The sequence below is a fragment of the Limulus polyphemus genome, unplaced genomic scaffold (genome assembly GCF_000517525.1).
Source record: "Limulus polyphemus unplaced genomic scaffold, Limulus_polyphemus-2.1.2 Scaffold509, whole genome shotgun sequence".
Taxonomy (NCBI): domain Eukaryota; kingdom Metazoa; phylum Arthropoda; class Merostomata; order Xiphosura; family Limulidae; genus Limulus; species Limulus polyphemus.
The window spans coordinates 114956-130994 of record NW_013666119.1 but is presented as its reverse complement, the minus strand read 5'-3'; the positions used below and the strand labels follow the sequence as shown (position 1 = coordinate 130994).

Genomic DNA, 16039 nt, shown 5'->3' with positions numbered 1-16039 from the left:
AAAGGTCAGTTTTGTGTTATTGGATATGGTAACATGAGTGCATGTGTGCCGCATCATTATAACTTCTGTATTGTTAGCCAGGCATGGCTGAAAGGTCAATATAATAAAAATAATAAATATATATAAATGTTTAGTGTTACGAGATTTAAGCTATTTAGTCTAAACATTTATGTTTGTGTTATAATTTGTGTTGATTCTGGAATAAAAGAGGCAAAATTTATATTTATTTCCTAATTTTTTTATGGTGGTTACAGGATCAGTCAAATCTACCAAACCCATACAGAGATTCATTACTGATAATAACAGATAATATATATATTAAGTTTTTTCTTAAAATACTTGATAACTATCTGGGATTATAAAGATTTTGCATGGGAAATTTGAAAATTTTCTGGTGCATAAAAGTATTTTTAATCTTAAAATGAAAATTACTTTGCATGTTAGATAGGCAACATGCAAAAAGAAAAAAAAAAGGCACGAGTAAAAAAAAAACGCTTTACAAATCTTAAGACTTAATAAAAAAAATTTGATATTTTGTACATGAAAGCATTGTAGTGTTTACTGATAATGTACCAAATTTCGTTAACATTTGCTTGCTAATTTAAAAGTTATAACATGAAAACTATAGCAAGCACAAAATGGTTACAAGGTCAGTCCCAGGGACCGAGCCCATTCTGAAAGAGTTAATGACTCAGTCCAGGTAACATTAATGCAGGTATGCAACAGTTTTCACTTCCTCAATAAGCCATTCTGTCACAAAAATGTTTTTTAAAAATCTTTAATTACACTCACATACACATATCTTTATAGTATTTACCTAAATACTTGAGATCAGTACTGCTTGATTTTAGGAACTTTGATACACATTTCAAAGCAAGCTCAACCATCTCTGGAGGTGCCTCAATTGCATTGATAGTTACAATACACTCAAGTATAATTGCTAGAAAAAAAAAAGCACATGTGGCTTTATTTTTTTTTTATTTTTTGATATATATAACTTTTTTCATATTTTAAAAATACTTAAAATTAGTTTTAAAGTTCTATATATATATATATATATATTCTTTCAGATTACAAATAAATAATTGTTTTTAACAAATCATGTAAACCAAACTGATTACTTGATGAATAATAATATGTTCTCTATTTTCTACCATTAAAATATGGTTACGTTGTTATGTTTTACTTTATAAACCAGTGGAAAAATAATAAATATAACTTCTGATTATTTCCAGTTAAATGAATGTAAAAGACTACTTTCCTCTTTCTTTTTCTCACCCACTTAACTGGTAACACAGTCAATCTAGCACAAAAGTCCATAAAACCTGGATACCCCAGTTGAAATCATTAAAACAGTTAATTAATTCAAGTTCTAATATGGAAACCTCCTAGTTGAGTAGATAACACACTTAACATACATCAAGAAGACTCAGGATCGTATCCTGTCCACTACCAACACAGAAATAGTCCTTCTTAGGACTTCCTTGAAGATGACAACAAATTAGCTATCAAAACATACAATAAAAACTAATCAGTAATTAATATATAGTTATAAAAGTAAAAATTTAACTAATTAAATTTAGGTACTTGTATAAGCTACTAAACGTGACAACAACACAATTATATAATGAAAAATAGAAACAAAACAATTCCACATATGTTTCCTAGCAATTTATGAAATCTATTAACATAGAATGAAAGATAGATTAATCACCAGAGGAAAGTAATCTTTTAATAAGCAGCATAATGAAATGAATCTTTGATAAAGCTGACACAGCAAAATACTTTAACTGGTGATTAATTGTTATAATAAACAGATGAAAAAACAACATTATGTACCTACCATAGGCAACTGGTTGGTTGACTTCAGCTTTTTGTAAAGTCTCTTTAAGAATCATACCAACACTGCCACTTAAACTGCAAGTAAAGAGAAAAGTTAGTTTTAGCAATAAAAATAATTACATTCAATGTTTTTTTTTCTTGTACTTTTCAAAGATTACAAAACATGTCCAAATTTAAATGTGATATTAAACAATACATATATTCTTTGGACTGAGTTTTGCAGGATTTGATGCTACAAATTGTCACAGTAAACTTGAAATATCAACATTTTGATTTGAGAGGTTATGAGTTAGTGTGTACTACAATAAATTAGAAGCAAAACATGTGAACATACAACACTGTGAAAAAAAAACGAATATACAAGTATGCCTTGATTCAGCAAAACAACAGCATATTTAGTAATGGCACAGGAAGTAGAGGGGTGCAATAGCACCCTCTCACTTGAAGTTCAAAGGTATTGCACATTTGTTGTTTTTATTAATACATTTTAACACAAATATAACAACTGAACACATAGCTTTCATTATATACAGTTTTTACAGTTTTCTTAAATAGAATTAAGCACCCCCACTAAAAAAAGTGTTTATAAAATTATACTAAAATTAGAATACTATTAAAATACCTTTATGTTGCTCCCTTAAGGATATACTGAGAATAATAACTTTTTAAATTTTAATCTAAACAATTATTTGCATGATGAGTTGTGACAATGAAATTATTACCCCACCTTCTTCTTTGCTATATATACCTCAAGCATGAGAAGAACCATAGTTATAAAAAAGTATTTTGTGACACTTTAAGTTACTCAGACCAATAGTATATGAAAACATCATGCACCTATCTAGGAATTGACATAGATTGAAAACATTTTTGTTGAAATGACACAAGCCAATCTTCCTATAATCTATTTTTTAACACTAGTATTAATATTTACTGTAAAAATGTTTTACTAATGCATCAAGTTTGATTTCCTGAAATGGAAAATTTAAGTTTTCATATTAGTTTTTCCTATGACGAAAATGCCCTGATTTTATATTACTAGAAAATTTCCACAAAATGAAAAGATGCTGATGTGAAAATGTTTTTCTAAAAGTAGGATTTTCAACAACAAAATCCTTTACACAGTAAGCCTACATAGTTATTATGAGCATGCAAGTAGTATGTACTATTTAAAAGTTTCATGGCCTATATATCAAGCTGAATATATAAAGATCACTTTCTAAGCAAAGTTGCATATCCTTTAAACATCCATAAAAGCAATAATAATAAATAAAACATGGTAATAATTAAATATGTATAAGAAAATATATGAACCAACATTTTGTCACCAGCACAAAGCAATCCCAGAAGTCTCAACAGTTTTATCTGAAGCCATGGAAATGGCACTGAATGAAACTCAAACTTTGCTGACAATCTACCCTGGATGATCTGTTGTTGTATTTGGATGAGACTTGGGATGAGGTGCTGACAAAGAGTCACATTCTTAGTCTGTTTGGAAGAAAAACATTGAGAAATCTTGTTACATAAAGTTTTTTTTTCTCTTACAAATTTACAAAGAAAGAATTGTTTAAAGAAAATGTTTGGGATTCTTAGTGATTATTGTATTGACCTTAATGTATAAATGTCAAGTTAACATCTTAACAAAATTTCAAGATTTGATTTTAAATTGCACTATCAAAGTTTGTCATACCAGTGTGGATTTTATTTATTTTATCTGGTAATTTCTGTGAATACTTATATTTGTACAAATTTTGGAAAGTTTAGAACTATATATACATAAAGCTCTATTTTTAAAAAATCATCACACTTTCCGGTCATAATACAAAAGTCATAATGCAGATTGCCTGTAGTAATGGCACCCAAAAAGCATTGGGGATAACCCATCTATCAGTCAAGATCCAAAAAGCAGATGAGAAACCAGTTAGCAGTCAAGGTTTTTTTCTTTATTGAATATTTATCTAATAAAATATACTTAAATATATTATTGGTTTTATTATTTAAGACCTGGCTACCGTACAGAGTAGATCAAGAAATAAACCTATTTCGTCAAAGATGTAAAAAGGTAGGAAGAAGTTGACTAGATCAATAACAATAGACATGGCAACCGTACAGAGTAGATCAAGAAATAAACCTATTTCATCAAAGATGTGAAAGGTAGGAAGAAGTTGACTAGATCAATAACAGTTTCTTGTTGCAGCAGGTTTTTTTTATCTAAAAGTTTAAAAATGTATTTTACAGTTTCTAGAAATTTTACCTCTAAAGCCATTTTGCACAGTCTATAATACTTCTATGATCATGCCTGGATATTCTGAAACATCTAATTACAAGTTCATTCTGAAGTACTTCACTGTTTCTTCATATGAACTACACAAGTAATTTCATAGTTGTAAAAAATAAAACGTTTTACACATAAGTTTTAAGACAGAAATAATACTGTATAACCAATGAAATAAATTAATAGCATCTGTACATTAACAAAAGATGAAGAGTCCCCAAAAGCAAATATAAGAATATAATAAAACAAACTTTAGCAGCAATAGGCCAAAATAACTGAGATTTGTTGTCCAATTTTCTAATAATCTTTTAGCTCGTAGAAACAACATTGTAGCAAAAAATATATTTTAAATGGGTTTTAAAAAAACGTATAACATAGCTATTACATTAATTTGTAAACAAGTAATTCTTGTAGACAGATACACTTTCTTTCCATTCCCTCCTTTCTATCCTTCATACAGAATGTCTCCAAAGAAAAGGCCATTGCTGACCACAAACAGGGTATTTCTAGTGGAGGAAATTTTTAACCAGTCAATGTTATGATGATGTGAGGCACTGTTCACTGACTGTGAAGAAAATCTCTAACAGCTAGTAGATGAAGTAAAACAAAACAAAAAGAGAGAATGTATATTTTCCTAAATACTATAGCTTAAGTTACTAATGGTTGAAAGCAATGTATCTTTGCATATAATATAGAAACTAGCAAAACATTTAGGATTCCAGGTCAAAGAAGGATGCAAATATGGTTAAAAAATACAAAAAATTCAAAAATATATCTACACCAAAATGATGTGGCAATATTAGAGGAATGTAGGAATTTTATTTTCCATGTAAAGTTGGGACAGCTTAGTCTGAAATGTGAGCATTAGCCGGATCAAGTGATATGTTCATTTCCACCCCTATCTTTTTTGGTTCCTTTTTTTTCAAGTTCAGTAGTTAGCCCTACATAACTTTTTTATTTAGCGATAATAATTTTCCTAATACTTATTTACTTTTTCTATAAGATGGCATACATGGGTTACTAGATTATAGAGTTTATTCTAAAGCTTTATAAAATTTTGCATAGAATAATACTAAAATAGGTAGTCAAAGATTGTGAACACTGTTTTGCTCTATCAAATGATGATAAAATTACAGTTGCTGCTAGAACTAGATAAGCACTAGGCCTTTTGAAGAAAGAAGATGAGAATTCTTGGTTTTGACTATTCGTCTATTTTTGACTTCAGGATGCTCTGGATAACTGAAAAGCAGTATATACACCGGAGATAGATTGACCATGTCAAGTAGCTCTCCATATCTAGCTTCTGATGACCTGTATATGTATTGATTTTTTTTCTTAATCCTTTGCTTCTTACATAATATAGGGGTTGGCTTCCTAAAGACACTGATTGTATAGTGCACAAAGCATTGAGTATTCTACATGTTACAGTCATCTAATGTTCATCTATTATTGGCTGGTAATTCTTGTTTCAGATTAAGCTTTTTAAGGAACACCATATTTTTGTTGGAAAGCTAACCTCAAAGGAATTATGATTTTCTTCTTTTTTAATTTTGTATGGAATAATAATAGGTAGTCAAAGTTCATGAAGACTGTTTTGCTCTATCAGGTGATGATAAAATTATAGTTACTGCTAGAGCTAGGTAGGCATTAGGTCTGTTGAAGAAAAATGATGATGAATGAAAATAAGAAATCTCGATTTTCAACTTTGAGACACTCTGGATAGCTAAAAAGCAGTGTGTGCACCGGAAATGGTGTTACTATACCAGGTAGCTCTTCATATCTAGTTTCTGATGACTTGTAGAGATAATCTAGATGAATTTTGTGTTGCTTTAATACAAGCATCTGTGTCATCCCAACAGAGAGTGCTAACACACTCCCTGATATTAGCTTCTGATCAAAACAAACTACCTGGATAGATCAGAGCTAAAACATCAACTCTGTAATGAATATAACTAATCTAAATCTTACAACCTCACTTATAAGGATTAGAATGCATTTTTTCATAATTTAAGAGTTCACACTGTTAATGATACTTTAAGCCATAATCCTAATAATATCACGAGGTTTGGCCCGCTTAGGAAATTTACGTCAGTCCTAAACCCATATACTAAGCTAACAATGCAAAAATAAACCTCTATAATAAATATATATATATATATATATATTAAACATTCTTACCAATAAAGTTAATGAAAAATAGAATATACCTTACTTAAAAAACCCAAACATTACTGGTTTGCTTCTTGCACTATTGTAGACCTAGCATTCTTTGAAGAATTTGACACCAGTGCATGCAAAATTTACTATAATTCTTCTGAACATCGTCTCGTGACAAATAGAAGCTTGACAGTCTAACTTTAGGGCAGCATGACATCTAAGATAAATTACTACAATAAATGTTACTTTTTAACTATAGTTATTGCAGGATGGTACAGATAGTACAGCTAATAATTAATGTTAATGAAAATAGATAATAATAAAAAATAATAAAAGTCAAAAGAATAATAGAACTGTACAATAAATAGTAAAAAATTAAGACTAATAAAATTACAACTAAGTTGAATTTAATAAAAAGAAAAATAGTATACTAAACATATCATGAAGTATGTAATCTGACTTTAATCTCTCTCTCTCCTTACAACACACACGTGGAGCATTCAGCTGAAAATAAAATAAAGTTAAACAAAGAACTAGCCAAAATGTATATCCAATAACAAGATATGAGAAATCTCGTAATAATAATAACACTTAGAAAAATTAGTAATAAAAATGGTTTTGTTTGTAGTTATGCACAAAGCTACAGAAAATGGGCTATGTGTTTAATGCCTACCTCAAGTTCAAAACTCAATTTTTAGTTTTATAAGCCCTCAAACTTACCACTAAATCACTATAAAGCAATAAAAGTTTAAATTTTCTTAATATTAAAATGTATTTTTAATAGGTACTCGCCTTCATACCCAGAATCGCTTTTTTCCTCACATGTCTGCTTATGAGATTCGCATGTCACAAGCCTTGTGATAACTCCCTCCTAAATTTCAAGAGTTTAACATGAACTTCACTAATGTATGATGACATCATGTGACAATAGCCCTCCATGAATGGGAGGGCAACATAAACTCCATGCACAGTGACTCCCCTTAAGCACTTGTACTCAAAATAACTTCATTCTTAGACAAAACAAGAAGAAAGTGCAGCTAAGTGGGGAGGTCAGGTGGGAAGATATGCAGAGTTAAGTATTTAATGGAAAAGCATTTTCAGGTTAGGAAAATATTACATTCTGACACAATACTTCCAACTCCCGACACATAATAGCTAGAATCCCATGTTGAATTGGCAGAGGAACCAGTGCAAAATTTAAACCTGGATGAACTTCCTTCAGAAAGCACCCAAAGGGAAAGCCTATGGAGTGTGACACCTGATGGCAGAGGCGTCATAGGGAACATAGTTTCATGTGAAACTGTACCTTGTCTCGACCAGGGGAGATGCAAATGAGACCAAAGTGTTGCAGGGATGGGGAGAATGAGAACATGACCAATGAAGCCTTTGCACAAAAGCAGTTGATGAGCCAATAAGTGTTGTGTGGTTAGATTAGATCAGACCATACAGGATACACTCAATTCAATTGGACAGACTCAAGCTGCAGGAGAAGGGTATACTAACTGTTTGAGGAGTGACCTGTACTACAAAGACAGTACCACCACTGCCCTACTTCTCACCATATTGTGCTGAGCCCAATCAGTGAGGAACTCTCCAAGGTCCACCATCCCAGTGGCTGGGAACTGGTAATTAACAAGCGTCTCCCATGCTACAATTAAAGAGGGAGGAATTTGTGTTGGGTAGATCCAGAGAAGTGCCTGGATCCCCATCAGACATCTATCAGAAAGAACTCTTACTGAAAACAGCACAATAGTTGACCATAAAACCCTATGTTTAAAAGCCAAGAAGTGGGCAGTCACTTTTTCTGTGCTGGCTTTAACATGATAGATAGTCCATAGAATGGAACAGTCTACCAAGAGGATACTTCTAGTGGTCTTGCAGATCACCTCACTTCAACAGTGGGCACTGGTAGAGCCAGGATGGATGGATTGAGCACTTTCCATTACCCCTGGCCCAATGCACATTTTGGGAAATAATCATATCTGGGAGGAAACACCAACCACTTGGCAGGATCTTATAAAGTAAAAGTGGATCTGAAAAAGTAATTGTACTCACCCTTCAGTGTGTGGAATGAAGAATAGCAACTAATAGTAGTCAAAATCACACAAAAGATGAAACAGCCAAACGGTGAATATAACGGTGGATTCAAAAAGACCAACCCAAAGCTAGAGTTCAAGGGACCAGAAATTAAAAAGACAGCAGGATACCACCCAGACAAGTGGCAACTGCATATATGTGCAGAACACCCAGGCAAAAGCATAACCACTGAACAACTGGAGGATGAAGGGACCACTCCAAGGGAATGACCATATTTGGAAAGTAGAACTGATCCACAACTCATCAAATAACTAGGAAGATGGCAAGCCAAGAACAGTATCTTGTGTACAAAGGCCCAGAAGTTGGAGCCCCAGAGCAGTAAAACAAAAGAACCAGAGCCAGATACCCACCTGCTTGCAGAAGTATAGGACCACAAAAGATGGAAAATAAGAGATAGGGCTCCATGAACAATGAAAAGTACAAAACCTGAAAAACAGAGCATGAATATACTATGTCTAAGTCCAATAATGGGAAATATACAGGGTATTGAGATATGTACTCCAACCTAGAAGAGAAGCATTGGTGAATGACAGAAGACCCGATGGACATTGTCCCACCACCAGACAACATCGAACCAATGGAGAGAATGAAATAGAACCAGATTAACCATGGTATCCAGGCAGAGGTACTATCAATCAAGGAATACCCATTGAAGGTAATGTACAAGTGCCACGGACAGGTAAGAGAGCAACTGAGGAAGCCCAAACCCCCAAAATAGAGAGGGGGGAAAGAGAGGAAAGGGCTTTGAAGTCCAAATGCTCCATATCCCAAAAACCGAGTAGAGTCCAAATGATGATGGGAAGTGAAGAAAATACCCCAAGAGAACCAAAAACAGGGAAAGAGAAAATCCCTCGTATTGAAGAACCAAACCACACATTTTACCCCCTCCACAAGCAAACTGATGTAGACTGAAGACAGGAAGAAGCTGGAAACCAGTCGTCCTGAGAAAGATGAGGCTGGATGATTAACACTAGCAGATGTCCAGCAAAGTTTGTGACTACTCAGAAAAAAATCTGAGGGAAACTCAAACGGTAGAGTCTGTAATCGAAAAAATATCCTCCACCCGTGGGCAACTGAAAAAATACAGGAAGGGATGCAACAACTACGTTGAACAAGGACACCCACAACACCCTGGTGGAATGAAGTGGAACCAGAGGCTGAAGGAGACAGGAGAGGTCAATGATAGGCCTCCATACATCAGCCAAGAAGGGGACAACTAAAGGCTGAGAGGAAAAATCCTGGCAGAACTGGAAAAATTGGCACTATAGCTCCCAGTAGGAGAAGATGTTACCTGACAGTGGACAACCAATTGCTGGAGACAGGATCTCTTGAAGGAAGTAAAGGAATAGTAAACAATAATCAAGGAGATGGCCACTGGTAGTGAACAGAATCCCATAATGAAAAACCCAGAGAAGCGATGGAATGGAAGTGAAGGTCTTCCAAAAGTTAAAAAAACAGGGAAACCCAGTCTCCACAAGATTGGACCCCACCATGGAGAGACCCATATTGCTGCTGACAGCCAAGACGGGCACAGGAAAAATGAGGAAAAGGGGTGAGAATTATCAAGATACAACTAAAAGACAAAGTGGAAATAAGCAAGATGGCCACCTTGATATGGGACTAAAAAGAAGTAAAACAACAGAATAATGCAAGTATTAACAAACTGCTAACAAGAAAGAACAAACTATGACATAGATACTGTGGGGATGAACCCCGAAATTTAGATTATGTGGAGAAAATTGGTGGCTGGTATAAAAAAAAAGAATGATTCAAAAATAGCCATAAATTACTATTTTAATTAAACGACTATGTACTTATTGATAATGAATAATATTTATAATTATTGTGATTAAATTAATATTACAGAGATAACTATAAAGTACTAGTAACATATAACTAATTAACCAGCTAAACATATCTCTGAACAAAGTAGTTATTAATATCAAACTGCATAAATATATCAAGAAAACAGAGTACCAACAATATCTAACTAATAATCCATCAAAAATGATGTAGACAACAAAGTACATTGAAATATCCAGCTAACCAAAGCAGAACAATGATGATGTGAACTACTGAATGCTCACGTGTGAAAATAAGGACAAAGCCATACAATGAGCACCCATGACATGCCTGCCATAGGTATATCAACACTGTTTGTGGCATAAAAGTAAAAAAAAAACTTACCTATGAGCCACTGGGGAAGGTGGAAGTAATAGGAGAAAAGGAGGAAAAGAACAAACCTCCACCAAATTGAAAGACTTGGTGGCATGGCAACTGCATCAAGAAAAATAAAACTAGCAAAATCACCCACATCTTGAACATACAGAAAATCTGGAATATGCTTCAACCATCATGGAGAAGAAGGTCCAGGCCACATGGAGGAAGTGAACACTTGACAAACTAAGGCACATACCCCTTGGCAGACAACTTTGATCCCATGGCCCGGATAAGAAAATAATTGTGATCCCAGAAACAGCAGTAACTGAGTTGAGAATCACAAGAAATAGGAAATATGTGTGAAACAGAGAATCAAAATCTGTATCATGACATAATGCAAGATAGAAAGAAAACACGCAAATTAAAAAAAAGCAAATCACGTGTAGTCAGTATTGAAAACTGAAATTAAGCAAGAAACATGTCCGACTCATATAGTACCAATAGAGAAAGTGAAGTACACGAAATAAAGAGGGAGCCAGCTGCTCCAGGAATGCACGTCATACTCCTACTTGCGGAGGGTCATCGCATGCACTATGCATGCTGAATGAGCAGCTTGAACTGAGGGAATATAAAGACTAGTGCATCAAGTGAAAATATTTTTTTAATGCATTAGAGAGAAGATGAAGATCAGGAAAAGCGTTTGTATCGGAAACATTAATTATACACTTCAGACCATTTCTTGCAGATAGAAAGCAAGACTAATGATCCTACCCTATTTTTGCATTCTTTGTTAACAAGCTAAAGTTATTTTCTTATTGTGAAATATGTTCCATCTTTACAATATGCCATTTCACTGAAGGACAGACTAATATGATGCACCAACTGATCAATAACAAGCACCATTATAAACGATGATGGATTCTCAATATGGCCTTTGAATTTTACTGGTTAAACCTTTTGAAGTCACAAGGCTAATAATTCATCTTCACAGACAATTCTTGTCTTCACAAATTTTCAATGTTTATTCACTGCAGTAAAGAAGCAGATGTACAATTTTCAAAAGCTGAAACATACTTGAAACATGGTTTTTCACACTTCTAAAAATGAAATCAGGTTCAAACTGGTGTGCATAGGTGACCTCTGGTCTACAACTGCAAAGACTACTTACCAGGCAGGTAGTAGCACTACGTATGTATGAATAACTAAGATTGTTCATTGAAATGGGATTTTAAATATTTCCTCAATAGGTCATCAGAACTTTACAATACTATATAGTGTTTTCTTTTATAAAAATATCTATGTAATGACTGAGTCATAAGTTATGGGAATGTCTGTAAATATCATAGCAAAAAGTTTGAATTTCTTGTTTTTTCTTGTGCTTCCTTTTTAAATACATGATAACTCAAAAGCCAAACCAATGGTATTAACCACTTTCACTGAGGTGACATAGTTTCAAACGGACTATCCACTTTTATAAATATTAATAACTGGTAGTAATTTTAAAGAATCATAATTCTAGTGCAAACAATATCATCATTACCCCTTGGAGTTAACTTTCTTACAGAAATTTGACGTTACTTTAAAAAGCTTAAGTACAGGGTGAAATAGGAATTACCAGCCAATAATAGATAAACAAATATTACAGTTAGAATCTCGTTCTTGGTTATAAATACAACCTTTCTTTGTTTTATTGAAACACTGCACTAAAAAAAACTTTTCCAAAAAGGAAGTAAATGTAGGTATGGCTAACATCAATCCTTCAAAAACAATACAAACAAGATAGTAGGGATACATTTGTATCATCCCTACATAATAGCACAGGCAAGAATTAACATATAGCAATATATATAACCATTCAATCACAGCTGAGTTTATCCTACTTACACCTGTTAATATTCTACTACACTGTGTGCTTGTGCTATGATGTAGGGATGATGCCATCCCTACCATCTTGTTTTCATTGTTTTTGAAAGATTGATATTAGCCATCCCTATATTTAGTTTCTTTTTTCAAAAGTTTATTTCTTTACCTGTATACATAAGTAAGGTTTGTATAAAAAATATCAGCACCAGATTTCCAAAACTCCCAAACTCTTGTACTATTAAAACACAACTGCCATGTTTCCTGATTTCTAAATAAAATGAATTTTGGAGGCAAGCTTGTTCTAACAAGTTTGGCAACATGGGATAAAAGAACAACATGAAAGAAATAATAGATGCTCAGCAAAATAAATATTTTTATGTACACAATTCAAGATATATTTTTTTATGTATCAATACCTTTACTACTGTTTCAAGTGTTGTCACAGCTGCTGCAACCACACTAATATCACTATCACTCAGTACTTGCTCTAGACGTAAAAGGGCTGACTGGATGGAATGGTGATTGGAAGCTTGAAGTAGACAATGTTGAAGTGCTAAAACAGCATATTTTCTTACTGCTGCACTAAGAAATTTAAAAAAATTTGTTTTTTCTCACAGCTATATTTATAATGTCTATACTTGACAATTTATCATTTGTATAAGGAATATTTATGTTAAATAGGACAAAATTAACATGCATTATTGGCAATATAATTTATAAATGTTATTGCTTTTGTTACTATGCCTCCAGGATTATTCCTAAAATCAAATAACTAGTACAAAAATCCTATAGGTCATACCACTTTTTTTTCTTTTTTTTTTTATAAAACTTTGAGGATTTTCCTCATTAACTGCTCAAAATGCTACACACTTAATGGTTGGTAAGAATTATTTAGTTTTAGATTATCAAACTTTTAGAAATATATATGCAATCTGCAGAATATGGTTTAAATGATCCTAGCCTTCAAAGTCACAAAACAAACTGGAATGATAAAGAAATATTAAAACCGAAATCAAAATATTTATCCTTTCGACTTGGGGATCCTTTCTGAGCATGCTACAAGGTTTTACAGAGTTACATTCAAAATTTAATTAAACAACTTTACTTTCAGTGACTATCAACGAAATTAGCATTATAATGTAGTTTATAATTCAAATATTTATATTATCTAAGCTCTAAGTCCTTTATTTTTAAAGTGATTAACAAAAATACTTTAACTTCTGTTTTGTTGTCATGTGACATATGAGCATTCACAATTCTTGACATTTAGTTTCTATAACATGAATAATACCAGACCTAGACTGCATATGTATGTCTAAAAACAATCTATGTTTATTACATTATTTACATATGCTTGCTTAAAAGTCCTTTAGTTCAATTAAATGAACACAAGAACTACATTTCATCACCCCATGACAGAAGCCACAACCACCTTTGATAACTTGGATTTCTAAACTACATGTATTTATCATACAGATTTATAACCAATAGAAAGTTCATATTTTAAAATACATGCTCCCAATGACCATTTTAAAATTGGCAGGAGTATTCATTACAAAGAAGGACTAACTTCCAACAATGGTGAAGCTGTTTCATGCCACATAGCATTTACTCTTTCTTCTTTCTTACATAGATAGATATTAATTAGACAAATAAATTGTACTCGGGTATTACTTTCATATTTGATTGAATTACACATTATTTATGTATTAAAATGTGTATTTGAAAGGTTTAATAATTTTTTAATATAACCTAAACTTCACTTCATTTAACAAGGGTTAACTTATTATGCAAGTGCAAAAGCATTTAGCCATAGGCTTGTGTGTCTTTGCCGATAGTACCATAACATGCTGGAGTTATAATTTTCCTATACTTAAAATGTATTTCCAATAGGTACTTACCTCCTCTCAGATAAATAGCTATTCTTGTTTATCGTTGCCCTTTATATGCAATTTTTTTTTTGTGCACTCCACAAGCCTTGAAACTCCTACCCATCTGGAATTGACTAATTCCATTGCATCTCACATGCAAATTATTATGTAACAACCCTCCATCAATAAAGAAACATCACACTCCCTTAATGCATGTGACTCCCTATTCAATTCTACTGAACTAACACTTCTAGTGTTGGCAGAAAATGGAAGCTGCAGTTTTCAGTGAGAAGAGGTAAGTACCTATCAGAAATACATTTTCAGTATAGAAAAATTATAACTTCCGATACAGTACATTACCACTTCTCACTTAAATAGCATAAATCCCACATTGGAGAGGCTGGTACGAGAGAAAGAAAAAAGCATCCTTCGAAAGCATCTGAAGGACACTCCCCAAAAGGAGATCTTCGGAGTCAAAGATCATATGTGGGAGACCACACCACTTCTGAACCAGGTATACTCTTTGCCTATTGCACAAAAATGTTTCCAATATGAGCAGAAAGATAGAGGAGCACATCCAAATGGGAGAGAACTATGGAAGGATAGTGATATGAACCATACATTATTTATTAAACTCAATCCCATAAAAATGTGTAAGATAAAAGAATGTGCTCCTAAATGTAGAGTGGATAGGGCACAATGGACCAGATAAGGCAAGTCAACTATATCCAAAACCAATGCTGCTGGGAACCAAATCCACACAGGAGTAGAATGAGTATCATACTTTGGTAAGTCAACTACAATCCAAAACCTGGCCACAGGTTACCAACATCCATGTAGGAGTAGAAAAAAGGATCATACCACCAGTAAGTCGACTACAATTCAAAACCCAGGTCACTGAAAACTGACATCCAAGTGGGGTAGGTAAGAAGATAATACCAGCAGCAAGCCAACTACAATCCAAAACCCAGCCATCTGGTGGGGGTAGGAAAGAGGATCATACCATCTCCACCTCAAGTTCATGGGACCAGAGGGAATCTCGTAGCCCCTGACATATGAACAGGCACATAATAACAATGTGAGAAATTGAATGAATGATCCAGGAACCCTATATCTAGTATTGAAAAGATGTCTGTGTAATGTAAACTATCTCACTCAAATATATAATAATTTCACTTCAGAATAACTCAACAAGTTACAAATATCACTATTGTATAATAAAGAGTAAACTTCTAGAGAGAAATTAATACAAAGATATGGAAAAAAATTAAAATAAAACACTTGAGGAGAGCACAAACTAAATATCATAACAGAAGTACTGCTAAATGAGAAGTGATAGTTTGGTAGAATTGAATAGAGGGAGTCACATGCGTTAAGAGAGTGAGTTGAGCTCTTATTGTTGGAGGGTTGTTGCATGATAATTTGCATGTGACCTACATTGGAATTAATCAATTCCAGAAGTGTGGAAGTTTCGAGGCTTGTGGCATTCACAAAACAAATAAATTAAAATAAAACAATTGCAATAGAGGGCAGCACTGAATGAGAATGGCTATTTATGTGAGTAGAGGTAATGTACTATATCAGAAGTCTTTCTCTCATGGTGTGTGGAGATGAATAAATAGTAAAGGACAGACAACAAACTATAACATTAAAAACAAACTGTATGTGAAGAGGTAAAATTACAGATATAATCAAAAGAAAATACTTTAAGATTATTCAACAAATAATTACATGTACATATTTTTATTCTTAATTTTAAAAATTTCATTAGCAC

The 16039-nt window shown here is 33.1% G+C and overlaps 1 protein-coding gene across 2 annotated transcripts in view; it reads right to left on the bottom strand.

The window, feature by feature from the left end:
* The window catches only part of LOC106458750 (AP-4 complex subunit epsilon-1-like), a 92916-nt gene that overhangs the window by 51294 nt on the left and 25583 nt on the right, over positions 1-16039 (bottom strand). For both annotated transcript variants that reach the window (XM_022385062.1, XM_022385063.1), the window contains exons 7-10: positions 12811-12976; positions 3161-3330; positions 1844-1917; positions 818-940 (exon numbers count right to left, since the gene is read on the bottom strand). In XM_022385062.1, the coding sequence (XP_022240770.1) occupies positions 818-940; positions 1844-1917; positions 3161-3330; positions 12811-12976 (533 nt within the window). The remainder of the gene's footprint in view (positions 1-817; positions 941-1843; positions 1918-3160; positions 3331-12810; positions 12977-16039) is intronic.